Source organism: Stomoxys calcitrans, chromosome 1 (genome assembly GCF_963082655.1).
Source record: "Stomoxys calcitrans chromosome 1, idStoCalc2.1, whole genome shotgun sequence".
Taxonomy (NCBI): Eukaryota; Metazoa; Arthropoda; class Insecta; order Diptera; family Muscidae; genus Stomoxys; species Stomoxys calcitrans.
The window spans coordinates 27,068,871-27,093,528 of record NC_081552.1 but is presented as its reverse complement, the minus strand read 5'-3'; the positions used below and the strand labels follow the sequence as shown (position 1 = coordinate 27,093,528).

The window sequence follows — 24,658 nt, the reverse complement described above, 5'->3', positions numbered from 1 at the left end:
CTATATCAGGTTATGGACCGATTTGAACCATACCTGGCACAGTTGTTGGATATAATAACAAAACACGTCGTGCAAAATTTCATTTCAATCTGATAAGAATTGCGCACTCTAGAGGCTCAAGAAGTCAAGACCCCAGATCGGTTTATATGGCAGCTATATCAGGTTATGGACCGATTTGAACCATACTAGGCACAGTTGTTGGATATAATAACAAAACACGTCGTGCAAAATTTCATTCCAATCGGAAAAGATTTGCGCACTCTAGAGGTTCAAGTAGTCAAGGCCCATGATCGGTTTATATGGCAGCTATATCAGGTTATAGACCGATTTGAACCATACTTGGCACAGTTGTTGGATATCATAGCAAAACACGTCGTGCAAAATTTCATTCCAATCGAATAAGAATTGTGCACTCTAGAGGCTCAAGAAGTCAAGACCCAAGATCGGTTTATATGGCAGCTATATCAGGTTATAGACCGATTTGAACCATACTTGGCACAGTTGTTGGATATCATAGCAAAACACGTCGTGCAAAATTTCATTCCAATCGAATAAGAATTGCGCACACTAGAGGCTCAAGAAGTCAAGACCCAAGATCGGTTTATATGGCAGCTATATCAAAACATGGACCGATATGGCCCATTTACAATACCAACCGACCTACAATAATAAGAAGTATTTGTGCAAAATTTCAAGCGGCTAGCTTTACTCCTTCGAAAGTTAGCGTGCTTTCGACAGACAGACAGACGGACGGACGGACGGACGGACGGACGGACGGACGGACGGACGGACGGACGGACAGACGGACGGACATGGCTAGATCGACATAAAATTTCACGACGATCAAGAATATATATACTTTATGGGGTCTCAGACGAATATTTCGAGTAGTTACAAACAGAATGACGAAATTAGTATACCCCCCATCTTATGGTGGAGGGTATAATAAATTGATTCTCTAAATTTAAAATCGTTTTTCTTCTTTCTTCTCTTTCAGACTCTAACATACCTCATCTTTGTGACAGTGTTCAATGCCCACACCTCAAGGATATAACCTGTCCCGAGGACAGTGACATACGTGAGCTTATCCCAGAGCCTTTGATACTTGAGGAGGCATTTAGCAATACCTCTCTGGTGGATCCGCACGATGAGGCCTATGCCGAATGTTGTTTATCGCAAAAATGTTTTTGCCGCAATTGCTACATACCCGATTGTGACCAAAACGGAGAAGTGGTAGTGGAGATAGTTCCCGAATCCATGCACACACCGGGTCGTTGTTGTGGCAAATATGAATGCCACAAGGAGCCCAATTGCACCGAGGTACAGAATACCGAAAGCTATTGGCTAACTAATTGTCAACGCTGCAAATGCTATTCGGGCCAAAAGATGTGCCATCAAAGTTGTGACGAGGGCATTAAGAAATCCGCTGCCATTTGTGAATCGAAAAATTTAAATCAATTCTTTGAGCATGGTGACACCTGGAAGGATGGCTGTTATGAGTGTGAATGTGTTAATGGGTGGCCAAAATGTGTCATAAACTTTTGCAAGGCGGTCAATTGCCCCGCACATCGTCAGGTTATGTTGAAGGATAGCTGCTGTCCAGTGTGTTGGCCCAAAGGCTTTGCCATGCCCAATGGTGATGAAGAATATGATGAAGATGGTGATGCAGAATCCGGACATCATTATGATGATGATATGACACACGATTATAATGATCCAGAGGATAACATAGAGCCAAATGTGGAATTAAAGCCCATTGAAGAGGTGGTGGTGAACAGTACAATGACAGGGATAATTAACGAAACCGCATCCACTACAGAGCCAACCACAACAATAACAACAACTGAGGCAACTACCACAACTACTACTACCACCACACCTATACCCACCACAATGGCTTCGCCCAGTAGCACTACCCCCAAATCTGAGCCTAAAACGGAACAACCTGCTGAGATTTCCAAGCAGGTGATGGCTACATCCAACACATCCTCTACCACTGCCTTACCACCTTGCATGGTAACCACCTCCGCCCCCAAGGAAGGAACGTCCTCTACTCCTGCACCCTGCCAAGATGCCAGCGCGTATCAAATCTATCCCCAAGTGGTGGAGCTAATGCGTTATAGTCAACACAACACTTTGCTCTACACCATTATAGGCTGTCTCTCCGTCCTAGTTGTTGTGCTGGCCGCCTGGAATATTCACTTGAAGGCCAAACAGAGATCCTATCGGCCCGTATCCAATTTCGATGACAATTGCAATACAATGTCCTCCAATATTAAAAAGATGAATGACTATGTTTAAGTAGTGCAGCGCCTGAGATAGCATTGACTATTGTTAGCAAGCAGCTAAAGGAACCTAAAAGAAAACTACATTTTAAGTTGTATAGTCTTTAGATCTAAACAATACAAGTAGTATACATGCGTATATGTCTTAAATTTCCAAACTACCCATTTATTTTATTTTTTTTTTGTTCTTAAGGTCTTTGTGACAATTTTTGGTTTCTTTTTTGCCCCCCTTTCATTTTTCGTTTGCTATAATCTGTTGTTTCTGTAGTGCTGTGGATCTCAAAATAAGAAAAAATTATTTGTTAATTATAATTTTTTGTTTCCTTAAATGAACAAATAAAACAAAATTATGCAAAAGCCAATTAGTTGCCTGAAAAAACATTTTTCAAAAATTAAATATTTTATTTTTTATGAATATATCTATCTATCTATCTATATATATATATATAAAGCTTTCTAAATTACAAAAAGTATTCATTATATTAAAAATTTTCATCTTTAATTCTAGTTAGTTATGTTGTTATAAAACTTTAGTAAGCTTAACATAAATCTTTAAAATTAAAACTAATCGTAATATATATGCCCACCAGATTCATAAGACCCTTTATCTACATTAAATTAAGTCTTTATTTAAAAGAACAATTTATAATATAAAAAAATAAAAAAAAACCATAGAAGAGCTATAAAATATAGAAAAATATAAAAAACCAGCAAGAAAAAGCTAAAGTCGGTCGGGGCCGACTATATAATACCCTACACTACTAGATGCGCCCACAACTATCTTGAAATAAAAAGTAGTACTCAGTAAATGCTAGAACATAAGCTATTTGTTATACCTTATTAGCTTCGATCTGATCTGACGATCTGAACCGATTTTGATTAAATATTGCAGTAACAAAACAATGTAAGCCAAATTTCGAGCAGATCGGTTCAAAATCGAACTTACTACGTCCTTAAAAGCGTTCATCGGGCTATACATACATATGGGAGCCAGGGTTTTATTTTTGGGAAAAGGGAGCCCAGCTCACACTATTTTTAAAATCGAAAATTGCCAAAAATTTTTCTCTTACTGTATCTCAATTTTTTTATACCCACCACCGAAGGATGGGGGTATATTCATTTTGTCATTCCGTTTGCAACACATCGAAATATCCATTTCCGACCCTATAAAGTATATATATTCTTGATCAGCGTAAAAATCTAAGACGATCTAGACATGTCCGTCCGTCTGTCTGTTGAAATCACGCTACTGCCTTTAAAAATAGAGATATTGAGCTGAAACTTTGCACAGAAGATGGGCTATATCGGACCATATCTTGATATAGCCCCCATATAGACCGATCGGCCGATTTAGGGTCTTAGGCCCATAAAAGCCACATTTATTATCCGATTTTGGTGAAATTTGGGACAGTGAGTTGTGTTAGGCCCTTCGACATCCTCCGTCAATTTGGCTCAGATCGGTCTAGATTTGGATATGGCTGCCATATAGACCGATCTCTCGATTTAAGGTCTTAGGCCCATAAAGCCACATTTATTATCCGATTTTGCTGAAGTTAGGAACAGTGATTTGTCTTAGGCCCTTCGACATCCTCCGTCAATATGGCTCAGATCGGTTCAGATTTGGATATAGCTGCCATATAGACCGATCTTCAAATTTAGGGTCATAGGCCCATAAAAGCCACATTTATTATCCGATTTTGCTATAATTTGAGACAGTGAGTTGTGTTAGACCCTTCGACATCCTCCGTCAATTTGGCTCAGATCGGTCTAGAATTGGATATAGCCCTCATATAGACCGATCCGCCGATTTAGAGTCTTGGGTCCATAAAAGCCACATTTATTATCCGATTTTGCTGAAATTTGGGACAGTGAGTTGCGTTAGGCCCTTCGACATCCTCCGTCAATTTGGCCCAGATCGGTTTAGATTTGGATATAGCTGCCATATAGACCGATCCTCCGATTTAGGGTCATAGGCCCATAAAAGCTACATTTATTACCTGGTTTTGCTGAAATTTGGGACAGTGAGTTGTGTGAGTTGTGTTAAACCCAGTGAGTTGTGTTAAACCCTTAGACGTCCTCCGTCAATACGGCTCAGATCGGTTCAGATTTGGATATAGCTGCCATATAGACCGATCCTCCGATTTAGGGTCATAGACCATTTATTATCCGATTTTGCTGAAATTTGGGACAGTGAGTTGTGTTGGGCCCTTCGACATCGTCCGTAAATATGGCTCAGATCGGTTCAGATTTGGATATAGCTGCCATATAGACCGATTCTCCAATATAGGGTCTTAGGCCCATAAAAGCCACATTTATTTGCGGATTTTGAGAAAATTTGGGTCAGTGAGTTGTATTAGGACCTTCGACATCCTCCGTCAATTTGGTTCAGATCGGTTCAGATTTGGATTTAGCTGCCATATAGACCGATCTCTCGGTTTTAGGTTTTGGGGCCATAAAAAGCGCACTTATTGTCCGTTGTTGCCGAAATTTTGGACAAAGTGTTAAGTTAAGCCCCTCCACATATTTCTGGTATGGGACATAAGGTATGAGTTTTGCACCGGATTTTGACGGAAGGTGGTTTACATATATACCCGAGATGGTGGGTATCCAAATTTCGGCCCGGCCGAACTTAACGCCTTTTTACTTGTTTTTTTTTTCAAATTGTGGTCACTGTTGGATGCAGGGACTGACCCATCGCCATTTGGTGACATTTGGTCATAAAGTCAGAGCTGAATTTTGTACTGATTGCCAACACACTATTTATAGGCTGAACCTAATCTTTCAAATCCTTCAAAGTGTGGTTGTCTTTGCGAATATCTTAGTTTTATAGTGCCAATTTCGGCGAATCAACTTCAGTATTTTGATGACATTTTTCATTTGCGCTCATTTTGGCTCGCGAACTAGGTTCATGATTTCAACAGGTAATTGTTTGTGTCGGTCTATTGGTTTTAAATAACTTTCATTTCCATAAAACTTTACGCAAACAAACTGAAAACATTAAGCAACTATAATTGTTAAACATTTCAAAAAATACATTTTAACTACATTTTATGAAGAACCTTCTACAGTAAGCAGACTGTCGCTAATTTCTTCTTGGAACTTAATTAAAATCGAAAGAAAATCCAACTTTTTCGTATATGCTAACGACAACATACTTACGACAACATGATCTAGCCAACGCAACGGTTTTGTATTGACACGTTTTACGTCTTAATACAGTTTGTAGTTCACACGACGCTGATGCTATCCATCAATGCAAACTGGTCCATAGATTTTAGGAAGAATCTTTCTCTCAAACACTCCACTACTCATGCCTCGTAACCCTTTAACAACACGGGTAGTATTGGTGTGTTGTAAAGCGTGATCTTCGTCTGCGGAGAGGTGGCTTTTGTTTCTAAACTCCTTACACAATCCAGAGTAGCATCTGTTTGCTGGTATTATTCTTCTCAAAACTGGTGTCATTCGTTTCGGTTACGGTTGATCGGTTGTACAAGACGTTGTGGGAGTTGATACCATCCATTACGTTTTATCTCCATATACTGCCACTGTAAGTGTAATGTAAAACTTGCTCTCATTGATAAAAGTCTGCGGATTTAATACATATCCTCACTTAAGGTTGCTATTAAGTTCGTGTTCCACAGCGAAAATTACAGGGTACATGGTATTATAACATAGTGAATTTGTTTGTAACATCTAGAAGGAAGAGAGATAGAACCATTGATTAGGATTTAGCTCCATATATATGTTCGTCCGATTTGCAGTAATAATGCAATAAAATGGATGGTAATATGTTAACCAATTCTCTCGATTTTTTTCTTATGACTCTCGACATTGCTTAGAAATCGGTCCAGATTTAGATATATCTGCCATATATATATCACCCAATTTTCCATCTATGGTCACTGCAAGCGCATTTATTGACCAATCTTTCCAAAACTTTGTACAACGCTTTCGTTGACGACTTTAACATTACCTATAAAGTTTGCTCGAAATCGGTTCAGATTTAGATATAGCTCCCTTGTATATGTTTGTCCGATTTGCAGTAATAATGCAATAAAATGGTAATTTGTTAACCGTTTCTCTTGAAATTTGGTAGAAAGGATTTTCTATAGACTTTCGACAATACTGGTGAATTTTATAGAAATCGGCTCAGATTTATATATAGCTCTCATATATATATATATATATATATATATATATATATATATATATATATATATATATATATATATATATATATATATATATATATATATATATATATATATATATATATATATATATATATATATATATATATATATATATATATATATATATATATATATATATATATATATATATATATATATATATCGCCTTCATTCTACTGCAAGCGCATTTATTGACCAATCTTCCTAAATTTTTGTACAACGCTTTCTTCGACGACTTCAGCAATACATGAGAACTTTGCTCGAAATCGGTTCAGATTTTTATATAGCTCCCATATATATGTTAGACCGATTTTGAGAAGTATTGCAATAAAGTGCTTATTTGTTAACAGATTCTCTCGAAATTTAGCAGAGAGGATTTCCTTATGACTTTCGACACTACTGGTGAATTTCATAGAAATCGGCCTAGATCGGCAAATTGTTTGTTTTTCTTGTAGCTACATTTGCATATGAAGGTAATCATCCTCGAAAAACTCCTGTAGGTGAGCAAGCTCATTCCGATCCATAGAACCGAACGCTGCAGCAACGTGGTGGCCATTGGTTATTTAAAGGCGCCACACAGATCGGAGCTCAAAGTTCCAGTCCGTGTGATGCTCATAATCATCCCGTGCCGGCACGTCGTTCTGCGCAGTGGATTCCACATCCGGTTCCATTATCCATCTGTTGCCAACGAGAATCTAGCACACAAATAGAGCCACGAAATCCTTTCATTACCTAGACTCCGTATTTAAGCATCAGTTCTTTTCTTACTACCCAGAATAACCCCAAGAAATCTACCGTCATTGACAATTTCGAAGCTGTTCCTTGCTATCTCGGCAGACTGTACTCAAACGCCATCTTCCATCTCGTGAACAATACCAACTTAGCCTTGCTGACATTCAACCTTAGACCGCAACAAGAAGCCGTAAACCCGAAAGCGTTGTCTAGCACCTGAGTCAAGGCTATAAGAACTTCCAGATGGCAAGAATAATCAAATCGTCAGCATAAGCACACACCTTGATCTTCTCATATAATACCATGGACCATTTAAAAAACACAAATCTGTGGCAAATTCCAAAACACTGGCAAAATACTCGTCGTTATCTCTTTATATATATATGTCCTTTAATTGCAATTGGGATATATTAAGTATATATTGGCAAAATATGGCCAATAGTAGTAGTGTTCAGTGTGAACATAAGGCATTAACAAGCTCTCTCCATCGAGCTCTATCTATGGCCACAGCCTTGACTTGGGTTGATTCCAACTCTCTTTTGGTACAGCTGATCCAAGTGTTATTCGGGCGTTCCCACTTCGCTGTCCTTGCTTGTTCCAGTCTCGGACATTTCTCGCTATATCATCGCACGGTCGGCGTAGTATATGACCCAACCAAGACCATTTTCTCTTCCTGATTTCTACATCGGCAGGGGAAGTGTTTGTTCTTATTTGCAATTCTTCATTTGAAATACGGTTTGGCCAGAAAATTCGAAGTATCTGTCGAAGGCAGCGATTTATGAAAACTTGGACTTTACTGGCAGTCGCTTGTATCAAGCTCCAAGTTGTACAACTATATAATAAAATATATTTCACACTAATGTTGAAGATGATGTCAATGCATCTCCAAAAACTTTTTTGAGTTTAAAAAAGTCGCTTCTAGCCTTATTGATACGTACGCGTATGTCTGCCTCTGATCCTCCGTCCTTTGTTATTTTGCTGCCAAGATAGGAGAAGTTGTCAACGTTTTCAATGATATGGTCGTGTATAGTGAGCGATGTCAGATTTCATGTTCCTATTTTCATCAATTGGGACTTTGCTATGATTATCCTCTGGCCTACTTTGACAGCATTTTCATTCAGTCATCCGTGTAGTTGATGTCTCCGAGGAAGTCATTAACACCCCAGCATATGCCATAGGATGCCATCTGTGGTATGATGTTCGTCATGATTCGAATCCATACTTGAGAAATCGAAACAAAGATTTTCATTTAGATAGTTCTTCACTGTGATTGAATTTCGATGTAAATGTCATTAATGCAGGTCACAATATTAGAAACTATTCAAACGCGCTAAGATTCCTTTTATCCCCCTGACATTTTTATGTTTTGCTTATTTATATCTTTCTTATGTATACCATTAATAATCTGGTATTACTAATTCAAATGGACTTGTAATTCGTTCTGCATTATTAGTGTCTCAGCAACTACATGAGTATGAGTTTCAAGGAGCACTAAGGGCGTGGTATGAAAATAAAAAAAAATTTTAAATCAATATTAAATAATAAAAGTTCAAATTCATGATAATAAAGATTTTTGCCTTCAATTAATACAATGATAAAAGTTTTTCTGACCAAACTCCATAATATTTAAACAAAAAAAAAAAAAAAAAAAAATCCCTTTATCAAACTTTTTGCACAATATTGTAAGTGAAATATTTAATACAAAACACTTTTAACCGCAACAACAAACAAAATAAGAACTTTAATTAAATAAAAACTATTAATAAATATTTAACTATTATTTATGTGATATTTATTCTTAAGTAAGAAATGCGTGTACCGTGTAAACACAAATTCAACAAAATAATCAAAAACAAAACTTAAAAGCCCACTTGAAAGATTTTAAATAAAAAACAATAAATATTTGAAATATAAAAGTGTAAAACTAACTTGGTTTACTAGAAAACAACTATGAAAAAACAAAAACAGTTTATACGGTAATTAAATAATTCTTATGCGAAAAATATTTGCATATTATTTCTTTTTATATAATTAGTTTGTTAAATATTATTATATACGAAAAAGTGCGAGTATTTATGCATATAACAATTAATCGAGTTGCTTAATTGCTATGCAAGTATACGATAATCTGATGTCGGAAATGATTTTTTTTTTAATTATGTTAATGGATTTTATTTGCGAAGTTAAAACAAAATCATTAAAAACCCAAAACTTATATTTTACACTTTTTGAATTTTCATTCAAAAATTTCTTATTTTTATTTGTGTTTTTTTAAGTTTGCCTAGTTTTTACTACAACGAAAATCACTTTGGTTTGTGAAAAGAAATATGCATAAAATAAAGATCAAGTATGTAATAAATATAAAAAATATTTTTTTTAATATTTTTGAAGAATTAAAACACGTACCTAAGTAAGTAAGTAGAGCATGCAAACATTTTTTATACCCAACACCATGGGATAGGAGATATATTAATTTAGTCATTCCGTTTGCAACACATCGAAATATGAATTTCCGACCCTACAAAGTATATCAGCTCCATTCTTAACGAGTTCTTCCCTATTCCCTTATTCTAAACATATTTCGAAGAAGTAAAAAGGCGTTAAGTTCGGCCGGGCCGAACTTTGGGTACCCACCACCTCGGGTATATATGTAAAACACCTTTCGTCAAAATCCGGTGAAAAATGCATACCTTATGCCCCATAGCAGCTATCCGATTTGGACCAAATACTTATAAGTATTGGATTGCCCAAAAAGTAATTGCGGATTTTTTAAAAGAAAGTAAATGCATTTTTAATAAAACTTAGAATAAACTTTAATCAAATATACCTTTTTTACACTTTTTTTCTAAAGCAAGCTAAAAGTTACAGCTGATAACTGACAGAAGAAAAAATGCTGTAAAAAAATTTCTCAACGCCGACTATATGAAAAATCCGCAATTACTTTTTGGGCAACCCAATACAAGTCATTTTTCAATTGCATATAAAAAAAATTGGTCTTTTAAGTAGCTATATCTAAAATTAAACCGATTTGAACCATGTACTAAACGGATGTCGAAATGCTTAGCATAAGAAACTGTGTAAAATTTAAGTGAAATCGGATTATAAATGCGACTTTATGGGACCAAGACTATAAATCGGGATATCGGTCAATATGGCAGATCTGGACGGATCTGGATCAAATTTAAAAAGGATATCGAAGGGCCTAACACAACTCACCGTCCCAAATTTCGGCGTCATCGGACAATAAACGCGCCTTTTATGATGCAAAAACCTTAGATCGAGAGATCGGGCTACATGGCAGCTATATCCAAATCTGAACCGATCTGTGCCATATTGCAGAAGTATGTCGAGGGGCTAAATTTAACCCACTGTCCCCAATTTCGGCCACATCGGACAATAAATGCTCCTTTTATGGGCCCAAAACCTTTAATCGAGATATGGGTCTACATGGCAGCTATATCCAAATCTGGACCGATCTGAGCAAAATTGAAGAAGGACTTCGAAGAGCCTAACTTAACTCACTGTTTCAAATTTCAGCGACATCGGACAATAAATGCGTCTTTTATGGCCCCAAAACCTAAAACCTAGATATCGGTCTATATGGCAGCTATATCCAAATCTGGACCGATCTGGACCAAATTGGCGAAGGATGTCGATGGGCCTAACACAATTCACTGTCCCAAATTTCAGCAATGTGGCTTTTATGAGCCTAAGACCCTAAATCGGCGAATCGGTCTAATGGGTCCGATATAGCTCATCTTCGAACTTAACCTGCTTATGGACACAAAAAGAATCTGTGCGAAGTTTCAGCTCAATATCTCTATTTTTGAAGACTGTAGCGTGATTTCAATAGACAGACGGGCGGACATGTCTAAATCGTCTTAGATTTTTACGCTGATCAAGAATATATATACTTTATAGGGTCGGAAATGGATATTTCGATGTGTTGCAAACGGAATGACAAAATGAATATACCCCCATCCTTCGGTGGTGGGTATAAAAAGAGAAATATTTAGTCGTCTAGGTCATTATTGTTTAATTGAAAAGGATACAATTTCCAATCGAACCCTGCCCCCTACCCTAAATTTCAGAAACGCAAGATGTCGGAGATGGGTGCTGCGATTTAAGCGAAATTTTGTGTGTTCTCTTACAGTAACTTGAAAAAAATTTGGTATCCAAATTCCGGATGGGGTACCTAGGCGCGACGCCCACCCCAAAACTTACCAAATCTTATATATAACAAGTAAAAGCGTGATAAGTTCGGCCGGGCCGAATCTTATATACCCTCTGTCGAGTTCTTTTCCCGGCATCTCTTCTTAGGCAAAACAGGATATAAGAAAAGATTTGCTCTGCTATTAGAGCGATATCAAGATATGGTCCGGTTTGGACCACAATTAATTTACATGTTGGTACTTAAACGTACAAAATGGTACTTTCTTTACGGAGTGAGCTAAAGCTCTCAAAATTTTAATAGAAGTACATCTTGAAGGTATATATTGGGCGACCAGAAGATTTTTTCAAAATTTTACAATTTGGTATATTCTTTACGAACTGAGCTAAAGGATTTAAAACAAGTAAAAGCGTGCTAAGTTCGTCCGGGCCGAATCTTATATACCCTCCACCATGGATCGCATTTGTAGAGTTCCTTTCCCGCCATCTCTTCTTCGGCAAAAAAGGATATAAGAAAAGATTTGCTCTACTATTAGAGCGATATCAAGATATGGTCCAGTTTGGACCACAATTAAATTATATGTTGGAGACCTGTATAAAATGTCAGCCAATTCGAATAAGAATTGCGCCCTTTGTGGGCTCAAGAAGTAAAATTGAGAGATCGATTTATATGGGAGCTGTATCGGGCTATAGACCGATTCAGATCATAATAAACACGTATGTTGATGGGTATGAGAGGATCCGTAGTACAAAATTTCAGGCAAATCGGATAATAATTGCGACCTCTAGAGGCTCAAGAAGTCAAGATCCCAGATCGGTTTATATGGCAGCTAAATCAGGTTACGATCCGATTTTAACCTTATTTGACACAATTGTTGAAAGTAAGAATGAAATACTTCATGAAAAATTTCAGCCAAATCGGATAGGATATGCGCCTTCTAGAGGCTCAAGAAGTCAAGTCCCCAGATCTGTTTATATGACAGCTATATCAAGTTATTAACCGAATTGAACCACACTTGGTACAGTTGTTGGATATCATAACAAAACACTTCGTGCAAAAATGCATTCAAATCGGATAAAAATTGCGCCCTCTAGAGGCTCAAGAAGTCAAGACCCAAGATCGGTTTATATGACAGCTATATCAGGTTATAGACCGATTTAAACCATACTTGGCACAGTTGTTGGATATCATAGCGAAAACACTTCATGCAAAAATGCATTCAAATCGGATAAGAATTGCGCACTCTAGAGGCTCAAGAAGTCAAGACCCAAGATCGGCAGCTCCGTGGAGGATACATCTGAGGCCTCTAGACTTAGGAAGATCCTTTCCTCGCGACCTATTACGTTGGGGTATATTCAGAAGTCAGAAAATGGACAATGTCTGGTGAGGAAACACTAGAACTACTCGTTGACACACATTTCCTGGGAAATTCTTCAACGGACAACGTGGCGCCAGAAGAGGTTGACACTGGTATGCATTCGTCGGAGGCTATTAGGAAAATTGTGTCTGAGCCGAAATCCTTTGGACGATAAGAAGTTTCGACTCCTTTAAGTCGCCAGGCCCTGATGATGTATGACCGGCAGAATTACAAGCTGTGTCTGATAGACTAGTCCCCTGGCTAAGGGAGATATACTTTGCTTGTTTCAGAATGTTATAAATTCTTGTGGAATGAAAGGACAAGAAGGTTATTTTCAATCTGAAAGCAGGAAAACCCTACCAAACGAAGGCGAAAGATTTTCTTTCTATTAGTCTGTCATCCTTTATGTTGAAGACTGTTGAGGGTTAGCGGTTAGGGGAAAGTTTCTCGCCACTCTTAGAGATATACTTCAGGAAGCTCTACGTGCAACAGCAAAGTGGGCTACCGAAAGTGGTCTACCCCTGCTGTCTACCACCCTGTCTCCTTGGGTGGAGAGAATGTTTCTTTTTTCTTTCACAAAAAAAGCAAAATATATGGGTGTTTTGCTGGACAGTGAATTGAACTTCAAATCCAACATTTTGGAGAGGGCAAGAAAGACAACTCTTGCCCTATACACATGCAAGAGAGCCATTGGCAAAATTGGGGGTTTAGGCCGCGTGTCATGCATTGGATATATACTGCAGTTGTCAGACCTTTAATGCTATATGGTGTTGTGGTCTGGTGGACGGCGGTTCAAAAGTCCACCTACTGCTCAAAACTTAACCGCATCCAAAGGATGGCTTGTTTGTGCATCACAGCCGCACAGGACGACACCATTTGATGCACTGAACATAATGCTACATTTTATGGCTCTGGACATTATGGCTAGATGAATTGCAGCGACCAGTCGTTTTCAGCAACGAGCAGACTTTTCAGCAGTCAGCGTGCTGCTCTGAAATTGCAGTACTACTGCTGTAATTGCAGAACTACTGCTATAAAAGCATCAAAATCTATTACTAATATTCAGCTGAGAGTATTTGCTATTTTCAGCCAACTTTTTCCTATGCGTGTAGGGCATGTGGGGCAGTATGATAAGACGTTGGAGCATTTCCATTGTAATTGCACGACTTTTGCTGCGTACAGACACCGGCTTAGGGGTGTGGTATGGAAAGCAAATAAGTATTTTGTAAGTAGCACGAAATTCCTAAATTAGATTTTCTTTTTCGAAGTTAATTTGTAGTATTTTGAGAGTTATATATAGATGCCATGGTTTCGTAAATGATGGATTTTTCACTTATTATGACGAAAGGTGGTTAATATATATATATCCGAAGTGTTGGGTATCCAAAGTTCGACCCAGGCGAACTTAGTGTCATATTACTTTTTTTATCCCACATTGCATAGTGTACCATAGCTGTGGTATACACGAACTTTATGAGATCTAAAAATAGTTATAATCACTTACTCAATGGCGATTAAAATTTTTTTTGGATTGTACGTACAATAGGTTTGACAAAAATTTGCCCACAATTTCTTCTATAATTTTCTATATTCTTAGCGTTCCTTTTTGATTGACATTGATGATCTACACTACGAATTTCATCCTAATGCTACTAAATCGGCTTCCCTTTATTTGGTCAATTGTGGCAGTCAAAGAAAACTTTACGGATCCGTTTCCTATGAGGAGGAATTGAATAATTTGCGTCTAACTAATTGGGCCACAATTGCGAGAAGCAATGGAAAAAGAGTCACAATTTACAATATTACAATTGATATTTGCGATTTCTTAAGGAACTCATACAGCCAAGTAAATCCCTTTTTTCGTGCTATTATGCAAATGTTGAAGTCTTACGTTCAAGGCATACCCAAGAAATGTCCCTTAAAAAAGGTGAGCGGCATGAGAGAGAAAGAGTAAGATTTTCTAATAGTTTTGGTTTGTTTCAGAATGTAATATTAATGGTCAAGGGATTCTATTACAATGAAGAACTGTTTCCACCTTATATTCCTGAGGCCAATTTCACCGGCTATTTACTCTTGAGCCGTGGAAACACTTCTGTTCTAAAAGTTTCCTTAGCAGCTCATGTGGTGTCCAAAATTAAGCGGCGCTTACCCTCCAACAATACAAAGGCGAAAGAATGCACATCTTGAATTTTTTTCTTAAATACACGTCATTAATAAATTAAATATTTTTGACAAACATTTTTTTATCCACCAATACGTACCCTCAAGCAAAATTGATATTCAATTTTCATACGATTTGACTGAAATTCTACTCATAGCTTTCTGTTGTGACTTTCAAGTTGTTGTTGCTAAGTACGCTCCGAATCGGTCCATAACCTCATATAGCTCCCATATAAGCCAATCTCCCGATTTGACTTCTTGAATCGGCTGAAATTTTGCACATAGTGTTCTTTCAACAATTGTGCCAAGTATGGTCTGAATCGGTTTATAGCCTGATATAGTGCCTATATAAACCGATTTCCCGATTTGATTTCTTGAGCCCCTGGTAACATCAATTTTCATCTGATTTGGTTGAAATTTTGCATAATCTGATATAGCTCCCATATAAACCGATCGCCCGATTTGACTTCTTGAGCCCCTTACAAGCCGCGATTTTTATCCGCTTTTTATGATATAACCCTCAACAACTGTGCCAAGTACATATATATAGTTCCCATATTTTAGCAGAATCAAAGGTGGTGGGTTACCAAGATTCGGCACTGCCGAATTTAGCACGCTTTTGACTTCTTGAGCCCCTTAATTTAGATACAAAAGACCATGCCAGTGATGTGCACATTATTAGAGCAATAACATAAATGCGAGCTAGCTCAGCCACATTTCGAAATGTATACCAATGGATGGATCAGGTAGCTTCTTTACAGTAATATTCCACAAATTAAAATAATCTCTTCCAACAAATTTTCCAAAAATGGCTAAAGCAATCAAAGCAAGTAACTGGCAACCATAAAAAGGACTATACAATTTATTTTTATATCCACCACCGAAGGATGGGGGTATATTCATTTTGTCATTCCGTTTGCAACACATCGAAATATCCATTTCCGACCCTATTAAGTATATATATTCTTGATCAGCGTAAAAATCTAAGACGATCTAGACATGTCCGTCCGTCTGTCTGTTGAAATCACGCTACAGTCTTCAAAAATAGAGATATTGAGCTGAAATTTTGCACAGATCCTTTTTTTGCCCATAAGCAGGTTAAGTTCGAAGATGGGCCATATCGGACTATATCTTGATATAGCCCCCATATAGACCGATCCGCCGATTTAGGGTCTTAGGCCCATAAAAGCCAAATTTTTTATCCGATTTCGCTGAAATTTGGGGCAGTGAGTTTTTTTAGGCCATTCGACATCCTTCGTTAAATTCGCCCAGATCGGTTCAGATTTGGATATAGCTGCCATATAGACCGATCCTCTGGTTTAGGGTCTTAGGCGCGTAAAAGCCACATTTATTATCCGATTTTGATGAAATTCGGGACAGTAGATTGTGCAAGGCCCATCGACATCCTTCGTTAATTTGGCTCAGATCGGTTCAGATTTGGATATAGCTGCCATATATATCGATCCTACGATTTATGGTGTAAGGCCCATAAAAGCCACATTCATCATCCAATTTTGCTGAAATATGGGACAGTGAGTTGTGTTAGACCCTTTGACATATTTTTTCAGTTTGGTCTAGATCGGTTCAGATTTGGATATAGCTGCCATATAGACCGATTTCTTGATTTATGGTTTTGGGCCCATAAAATGCTCATTCATTGTCCGATGTCGCCGAAATTTGGAACAGTGAGTTAGGGTAAACTCCTTGACATACTTCTGTAATATCGCACAGATCGGTCCAGATTTGGATATAGCTGCCATATATACCGATATCTAGGTTTTAGGTTTTGGGGCCGTAAAAGACGCATTTATTGTCCGATGTCGCTGAAATTAGAGACCGTGAGTTTGGTTAGGCTCTTCGACGTCCTTCTTCAATTTTGCCCAGATCGGTCCAGATTTGAATATAGCTGCCATATAGACCGAACTCACGATTAAAGGTTTATGACCCATAAAAGAGGCATTTATCGTCCGATTTCGCCGAAATTTGGGACAGTGCTTTGTGTTAGGCTCTTTGACATGTTTATGCAAGTTGGCCCAAATCGGTCCAGATTTGGGTATAGCTGCCATGTAGACCGATATCTCGATTTAAAGTCTTGGCCCCATAAAAGGCGCATTTATAATCAGATTTCACTGAAATTTGACACAGTGACTTATGTTCGAGATCCGTGTCGTATATAGTTCAGATCGGTATGAGGTATATGAGTATAAGGTATGAAATTTTCACCGAATTTTGATGAAAGGTACTTTACATATATACCCGAGGTGGTGGGTATCCAAATTTCGGCCCGGCCGAACTTAACGCCTTTTTACTTGTTCAGCATATTTTGTGTATTCAAAACTGCAGATTTTGTTAGTTGAAATAGCAGTAATAATTGTTTGCTAATACAGCAGCCCTATGTTTGCTGAAACAGCAGTAATGTCTGCTTTCACATTTTCAGCAAATCAAAATCGCTGTTTTAGCAAACATTTTTGCTGTTTTGAATAACAAATTTGGTTGAGTGTATATATTCCTAATCGTCTCGATATTCTGAGTTTATCTAGCCATATCTGTCGAAATCACGATAGCGGTCGAACGTGTAAAGCTAGCCACTTGAAATTTTGCACAGATACTTACTACCGATGATCGGAGGCCACTGTAGCGCAGAGGTTAGCATGTCCGCCTATGACGCTTAACAAAAGAGGTGTCGCACTGCGGCACTCCGTTCGGACTCGGCTATAAAAAAGAGGCCCCTTATCATTGAGCTTATACTTAAATCGGACTGCACTTATTTGTATGTTAGAAGTGTGCCCCTGTTCCTTTATGGAATGATCATGGACAAATTCACTTACTATCGATGCAGGGGATTGCAAATGGGTTGTATCAGTTCACGTTTGAAAACAGCTCCCATATAAACCGATCTACCGGTTTGACTTCTCGAGCCCCTGGAAGCCACAAATGTAGTTTTCTGTTATGAATTTTAACAACTGTAGTAAGAACGGTCCAAATCGGTCTATAACCAAATATAGCTCTCATATAAACCGATCCCGCGATTTGACTTCTTGGGTCCTTACAAACCGCAATTTCTGTCTGATTTGGCTGAAATATCGCATGAAGTGTTTTGTTATGACTTCAAACAATTGTGTTAAGTACATTTGAAATCGGCATATAACCTGATGTAGCTCCACTGTAAACCGATCTCCCGATTTGACTCCTTAAGCCCTTACAAACCGCAATTTTGTCCGATTTGGCTGAAATCTTGTATGCGGTGTTCGGTTACGACTTCCAACAACTCTGCCAAATACGTTCCGAATCAGTCTACAGCTTGATAAAGCTTCCATGTAAAACGGTCTCTCGGTCATCCTTGTTCGGCTCCTCGAAGATTTAACTTTTGCTGGTTTGACAGAAGTTTAGTATGTGGAATAAAATTATACCCTTCAACTAAATTTGTTTTGTATAAATTTTTAACAGAATCCATGGTGGTGGTTTCCCAAGATTCGGCCTGGCCGAACTTAACACGCTTTTACTTGTTTTGGCCTACGATTGTTGGATGAAAACGGAAAGTTGTTATCACAAAACAGACATATCGTGACAAGCTAACAAGTAACACTAAAGATATTTGTAAACTTTTTTAACAATGTTTATAACTTATTTTTGCTTATTATACCCTTCACCATACGATGGGGGGTATACTAATTTCGTCATTCTGTTTGTAACTACTCGAAATATTCGTCTGAGACCCCATAAAGTATATATATTCTTGATCGTCGCGACATTTTATGTCGATCTAGCCATGTCCGTCCGCCCGTCCATCCGTTCGTCCGTCCGTCCGTCCGTCCGTCTGTCGAAAGCACGCTAACTTCCGAAGGAGTAAAGCTAGCCGCTTGAAATTTTGCACAAATGCTTCTTATTTGTGTAGGTCGGTTGGTATTGTAAATGGGCCATATCGGTCCATGTTTTGATATAGCTGCCATATAAACCGACCTTGGGTCTTGACTTCTTGAGCCTCTAAAGTGCGCAATTCTTATCCGATTGGAATAAAATTTTGCACGACGTGTTTCGCTATGATATCCAACAATTATCTCAAGTATGGTTCAAATCGGTCCATAACCTGATATAGCTGCCATATAAACCGATCTGGGGTCTTGACTTCTTGAGCCTCTAGCGTGCGCAATTCTTATCCGATCAGAATGAAATTTTGCACGACGTGTTTTGTTATGATATTCAACAACTGTGGCAAGTATGGTTCAAATCGGTTCATAACCTGATATAGCTGCCATATAAACCGATCTTGGGTCTTGATTTCTTGAGCCTCTAGAGTGCGCAATTCTTATCCGATTGAAACGAAATTTCGCACGACGTGTTTTGTTATTATATCCAACAACTGTGCCAAGTATGGTTGAAATCGGTCCATAACCTGATATAGCTGCCATATAAACCGATCTTGGGCCTTGACTTCTTGAACCTCTAGAGGACGCAATTCTTATCTGATTGGAATGGAATTTCGCTCGACGTGTTTTGTTATGATATCCAACAACTGTGGCAAGTATGGTTTAAATCGGTCCATAACCTGATATAGCTGCCATATAAACCGATCTTGGGTCTTGATTTCTTGAGCCTCTAGAGGGCACAATTCTTAACCGATTTAAATGAAATTCTGCACGACGTGTTTTGGTATGATATCCAACAACTGTGCCAAGTATGGTTGAAATGGGTCCATAACCTGATATAGCTGTCATATAAACAGATTTGGGGATTTTACTTCTTGAGCTTCTAGAGGGCGCAATTCCTATCCGATTTGGCTGAAATTTTGCATGACGTATTTTTTTTTTACTTTCAACAACTGTGTCAAATAAGGTTCAAATCGGTTCATAACCTGATATAGCTGCCATCTAAACCGATCTGGGATCTTGACTTCTTGACCCCTAGAGGTCGCAATTATTATCCATGGTGGAGGGTATATAAGATTCGGCCCGGCCGAACTTAGCACGCTTTTACTTGTTTTTTCATTAAATGTTTTTTTCCCAAAAAAATAATAGTGAAATGTTTAGCCAAAATAAAATAGCTAAAGCAAAACATTATTTTCGAAAATTCAAAATTCTTTCTCCCCATTCAGTCAGAATGGGAGGATTTTATTTTGGAGGGAGAAATTAATTCCCTTGGATTTTATTTCCAGGAAATTTTCAGAATTGGTCTATATATATTTGGATCCTCGTAAAATTCAAAGGCGATTTAACGATATCCGTGTGTCTGTCCGCCCATCTGTTGTAATCATACTACAGCCTTCAAAATTGAAGATATTGAGCTGAAATTTGCCACAGCTACGTATTTTAGCTGTACGCATGTTAAGTTCTTGAACGGACCAAATCGTACCATATTTGGATATAGCTGCCATATAGATCAGTCTGCCGATTAAGTTAGGTTAGGTTAGAATGAAAAGAGGGGGTGGATCGGTTGAAAAGAGGGTGGATAATCGGCTTATTGCGCGCTCTAAATACTTAAAAAGAAACATCGAAAAAGAAAATTCAAGTTAGGAATTCCGTTCTATTTACAAAATCCATCAAATTTTCCATACCACTCTCCTACGTTAGTTCATATCTGGTATTGTGTCTCCACCTAAGTGCTGGTATCTGTTAGATGCGAAAGCTGGCCAATGACATAGGAAATGCTCCAACGTCTCATCATCTTCCCCGCATGCCCTACACATGCCATCACTTGCCGCACCGATTTTACATAAGTGAGCTCGTATTAACGATCTGAAACCCAAAGAAGCTGCATTCATTACCCGATTTCGCTGGAATTTGAGTCAGTGAGTTGGTTTTAGCCTCCTAACATCGGAATCGTATATGATTGAGTTCGGACAATATTAAGATATAGCTGCCTTATAAACGGATAGACACAGTTAAGGGTCTGAAGCCCATAAAAACTGAATTTATTATCTGATTTCACTGGAATCTGAATCATTGGTCTATTTTTATCCTTCCAACATCTGACTCAAATATGATTTAGATATGAGATACAGCCGCTGTATGGCCGGATCTGTCTACATAGAGTCTAAATCCCTAAAAAGACTCATTTATTAGCCGATTTCGCTGGAATTTCGCTCACAACAAGTGAGCGAATTGGCGCAAAATAATGAGGCATCCCCATTTAATGTACTTCTTTTGCCTGTCCAGCTTTGATTTGGTTGTCTATCAGATCGTCGAAATTCAAATACTTGGTTGACCCTCAGAAAATGTGTTCAGTTGAAACTTTCCACCGCAGCGTAGAGGTTAGCATGTCCGCCTATGACGCTGAATGCCTGGGTTCGAATCTTGGCGAGACCATCAGAAAAAAATTTTCAGCGGTTGTTTTCCCGTCCTAATGCTGGCAACATTAGGACGGGAAAACAACCGTAAAACTTCTCTCCAAAGAGGTGTCGCACTGCGGCACGCCATTCGGACTCGGCTATAAAAAGGAGGCCCCTTATCATTGAGCTTAAACTTGAATCGGACTGCACTCATTGATATGTGAGAAGTTTGCTTCTGTTCCTTAGTGGAATGGTCATGGGCAAAATTTTTAAATTGAAACTTTCCTCTCGTAAATGCTGGTGACATTGGATACCTTCATTCACCCATTTAAGACTTTTTTACAAAGAGATTTCGTTAAGTTGCGCTTTGTTCGGAAAAAATTAAAACTTACAAAAAGTGTAGAAAGCATAACTATTGGTTGCCCAAAAAGTAATTGCGGATTTTTCATATAGTCGGCGTTGAAAAATTTTTTCACAGCTTGTGACTCTGTAATTGCATTCTTTCTTCTGTCAGTTATCAGCTGTGACTTTTAGCTTGCTTTAGAAAAAAAGTGTAAAAAAAGTATATTTGATTAAAGTTCATTCTAAGTTTTATTAAAAATGCATTTACTTTCTTTTAAAAAATCCGCAATTACTTTTTGGGCAACCCAACAGAAATGTGAAATGCGTCCACTTAGTGCCTTTTTTTCGTTTGGTACTACTACTTTTCAAGTTTTTAGTTACCTAAAAAGCACAAAACCTGGTGCGAAAATCACTAAGTTGGTATCCCTGACAGAGACCAATAAAGCATTGTAGTTCGTGTAGGTTATTGGGGCTCAGCCAATCTCTTACAACCGGGATATAATCCCTCCGCCGTAATCCGATGTCACAGATATTAAATCTCTCGCTGGAAAAAGATTAACTGCGAATTAAGTCTTGTATTTCCATGTCTTTCTCAGCGATCTCTATCTGCCAGTAACCACTCTGCAAGTCAAGGGTGTAGAACCATTTTGTCCCACTTTGGATTCTAGTGTACCATCAATTCTTGGGAGTGGATAGCTGTTCTTTTTAGTAACATCGTTGAGCTTTCTATAATCCACACGAGTGCTTCCATCTTTCTTTTTTAACCAGCACCACTGGAGAACACCATGGACTTGATGATGGCGTTACAGCACCACTTTTTATACCCTACACCATTACTGTGGTACATGGTATTATAAGTTTGTGCATTTGTTTGCAACGCTAAGAAGGAGAAGAGCTGGACCGATTGTTAAGTATACCGATCGGCTTAGAATCACTTCCTGATTCTATGTAGCTGTGTCCGTCTGTCTGTCCATGTATTCTTGCGATCAATGTACAGGTAGCACTTATTGTTCGATTGTCATGAAATTCTGCACATGGCCAACAGACGAACGCTATTCATTTTGAAATAAATCGGTTCAGATTTAGATATACCTCCCATATATACCTTTCATCCGATATGGCATTTTAAGGCTATGGAAGCCACAATTTTGATCCGATCTTTTCAAAATTTAGTACGAGGTGTTTTATTTGATGTGTACATTGATGTCAAATATTTCGTCAAAATCGGTTCAGATTACGATATAGCTCCCATATATATCTTTCATCCGATATGGTCTTATATATATCTATGTATATAAAAATGAATTTGTGTTTGTTTGGTTGTTTCTTTCTTTTGTTTGTTTGTTTGTTTCTTTCAAATTTTTACAGATTGTGGGGAGTGGCCCGGATGGAGCAATAGCCTATATAATTTACTGATATTGGTAGGGGAGCGGAACCTTTCCCTTACCCCAAAAGTACAAAGTAAAAGTGAACCTATCTGGACAACATAGGATTCAAATGAAAGGTAATCAAGAGTAGACTACGAATTTCATATTAAAAATTGGATCCAAGTAACTGGGGACTGCCACGACCCCAATACCACCTAAAATAGGTTTATTAGACGATAATGACAATATGGGACTCGAATGAAAGGCATTTGGAAGTAGATTGCGAAAATGGTCAGGAGGGAGGAAAAGGCCTTTTAGTTTGTTGATATTGGAAGGGGGTGGACTCTCCCCCGTTAGCCCAAAACACCACTTAAAATCAAAAGTGGTCCGATAGGGACAATATGAGTATGAAACAAGTAAGAAGGCGTTAAGTTCGGCCGGGCCGAACTTTCGATACCCACCACCTCGGGTATATATGTGAACCACATTTCGTCAAAATCCAGTGAAAAATGCATACCTTATGCCCCATAGCAGCTCTATAGATATCATCTGATTTAGACCAAATGCTTATAAGTACATGTCATTGTTCAACCGAGAGATCGGTCTATATGGCAGCTATATCCAAATCTGGACCGATCTGAGCCAAATTGAAGACAAATATCGAAGGGCCCAACACAAGTCATTGTCCCAAATTTCGACATCGGACAATAAATGAGCTTTTTATGGGTCCAAAACCTTAAATCGAGAGATCGGTCTATATGGCAGCTATATCCAAATCTGAACCGATCAGGGCCAAATAGAAGAAAGATGTCGAAGGGCTCAACGCAACTCGCTGTCCCAAATTTCAGCAAAATCGGATAATAAATGTGGCTTTTATGGACCTAAGACCATAAATCGGAGGACCGGTCTATATGCCAGCTATATCCAAATTAGGACCGATCTGGACCAAATTGACGAAGGATGTCGAAGGGCTCAACGCAACTCGCTGTCCCAAATTTCAGCAAAATCGGATAATAAATGTGGCTTTTATGGACCTAAGACCCTAAATCGGCGGATCGGTCTATATGGGGGCTATATCAAGATATAGTCCGATATAGCCCATCTTCGAACTTAACCTGCTTATGGACAAAAAAAGAATCTGTGCAAAATGTCAGCTCAATGTCTCAATTTTTAAAGACTGTAGCGTGATTTCAACAGACAGACGGACGGACATGTCTAGATCGTCTTAGATTTTTACGCTGATCAAGAATATATATACTTTATAGGGTCGGAAATGGATATTTCGATGTGTTGCAAACGGAACGACAAAATGAATATACCCCCATCCTTCGGTGGTGGGTATAATGAAAGGTATTGGGGAGTAAAATGCTAACATTCTATTAAATATTGGGATGAAGTATGCGAAGGGTCGTCCAACCCCAAAAACTCCCCCAAACAAACATATTGGGCATAAATATTAACAAGTAAAAGCGTGCTAAGTTCGGCCGGGCCGAATCTTATATACCCTCCACCATGGATCGCATTTGTCGATTTCTTTTCCCGGCATCTCTTCTTAGGCAAAAAAAATGATACAAGAAAAGGTTTGCTCTGCGAATAGAGCGATATTAAGATACGGTCCGGTTTGGACCACAATTAAATTATATTTAAGTTGGAAACCTGTGTAAAATGTCAGCCAATTCGAATAAGAATTGTGCTCTTTGTGGGCTCAAGAAGTAAAATAGAGAGATCGATTTATATGGGAGCTGTATCGGGCTATAGACCGATTCAGACCATAATAAATACGTAT

General features: G+C 38.3%; 2 protein-coding genes across 6 annotated transcripts in view; both read left to right on the top strand.

The window, feature by feature from the left end:
* LOC106095300 (uncharacterized) overlaps positions 1-2,443 on the top strand; it is a 483,336-nt gene extending 480,893 nt beyond the window's left edge. For all 5 annotated transcript variants that reach the window (XM_059363445.1, XM_059363441.1, XM_059363428.1 and 2 more), the window contains one exon: positions 998-2,443. In XM_059363445.1, the coding sequence (XP_059219428.1) occupies positions 998-2,301 (1,304 nt within the window). In that variant the 3' untranslated portion in view covers positions 2,302-2,443. The remainder of the gene's footprint in view (positions 1-997) is intronic.
* Positions 2,444-7,641: 5,198 nt separating this feature from the next.
* On the top strand, positions 7,642-14,925 carry LOC131995689 (uncharacterized). Its single transcript, XM_059364582.1, has 3 exons — positions 7,642-7,752; positions 14,336-14,665; positions 14,722-14,925. Exons 1-3 carry the CDS (start codon positions 7,642-7,644, stop codon positions 14,923-14,925), a joined length of 645 nt encoding a protein of 214 aa, XP_059220565.1.
* The last annotated feature ends 9,733 nt before the right edge of the window (positions 14,926-24,658 follow it).

Coding starts and splice junctions, on each gene's coding strand:
- LOC131995689 (XM_059364582.1), top strand. CDS start 7,642: ATGGCCAATAGTAGTAGTGTTCAGTGTGAACATAAGGCATTAACAAGC. Junction 7,753..14,335: donor TTGATTCCAACTCTCTTTTG/GTACAGCTGATC, acceptor CTATATTCTTAG/CGTTCCTTTTTGATTGACAT. Junction 14,666..14,721: donor AGAAATGTCCCTTAAAAAAG/GTGAGCGGCATG, acceptor GGTTTGTTTCAG/AATGTAATATTAATGGTCAA.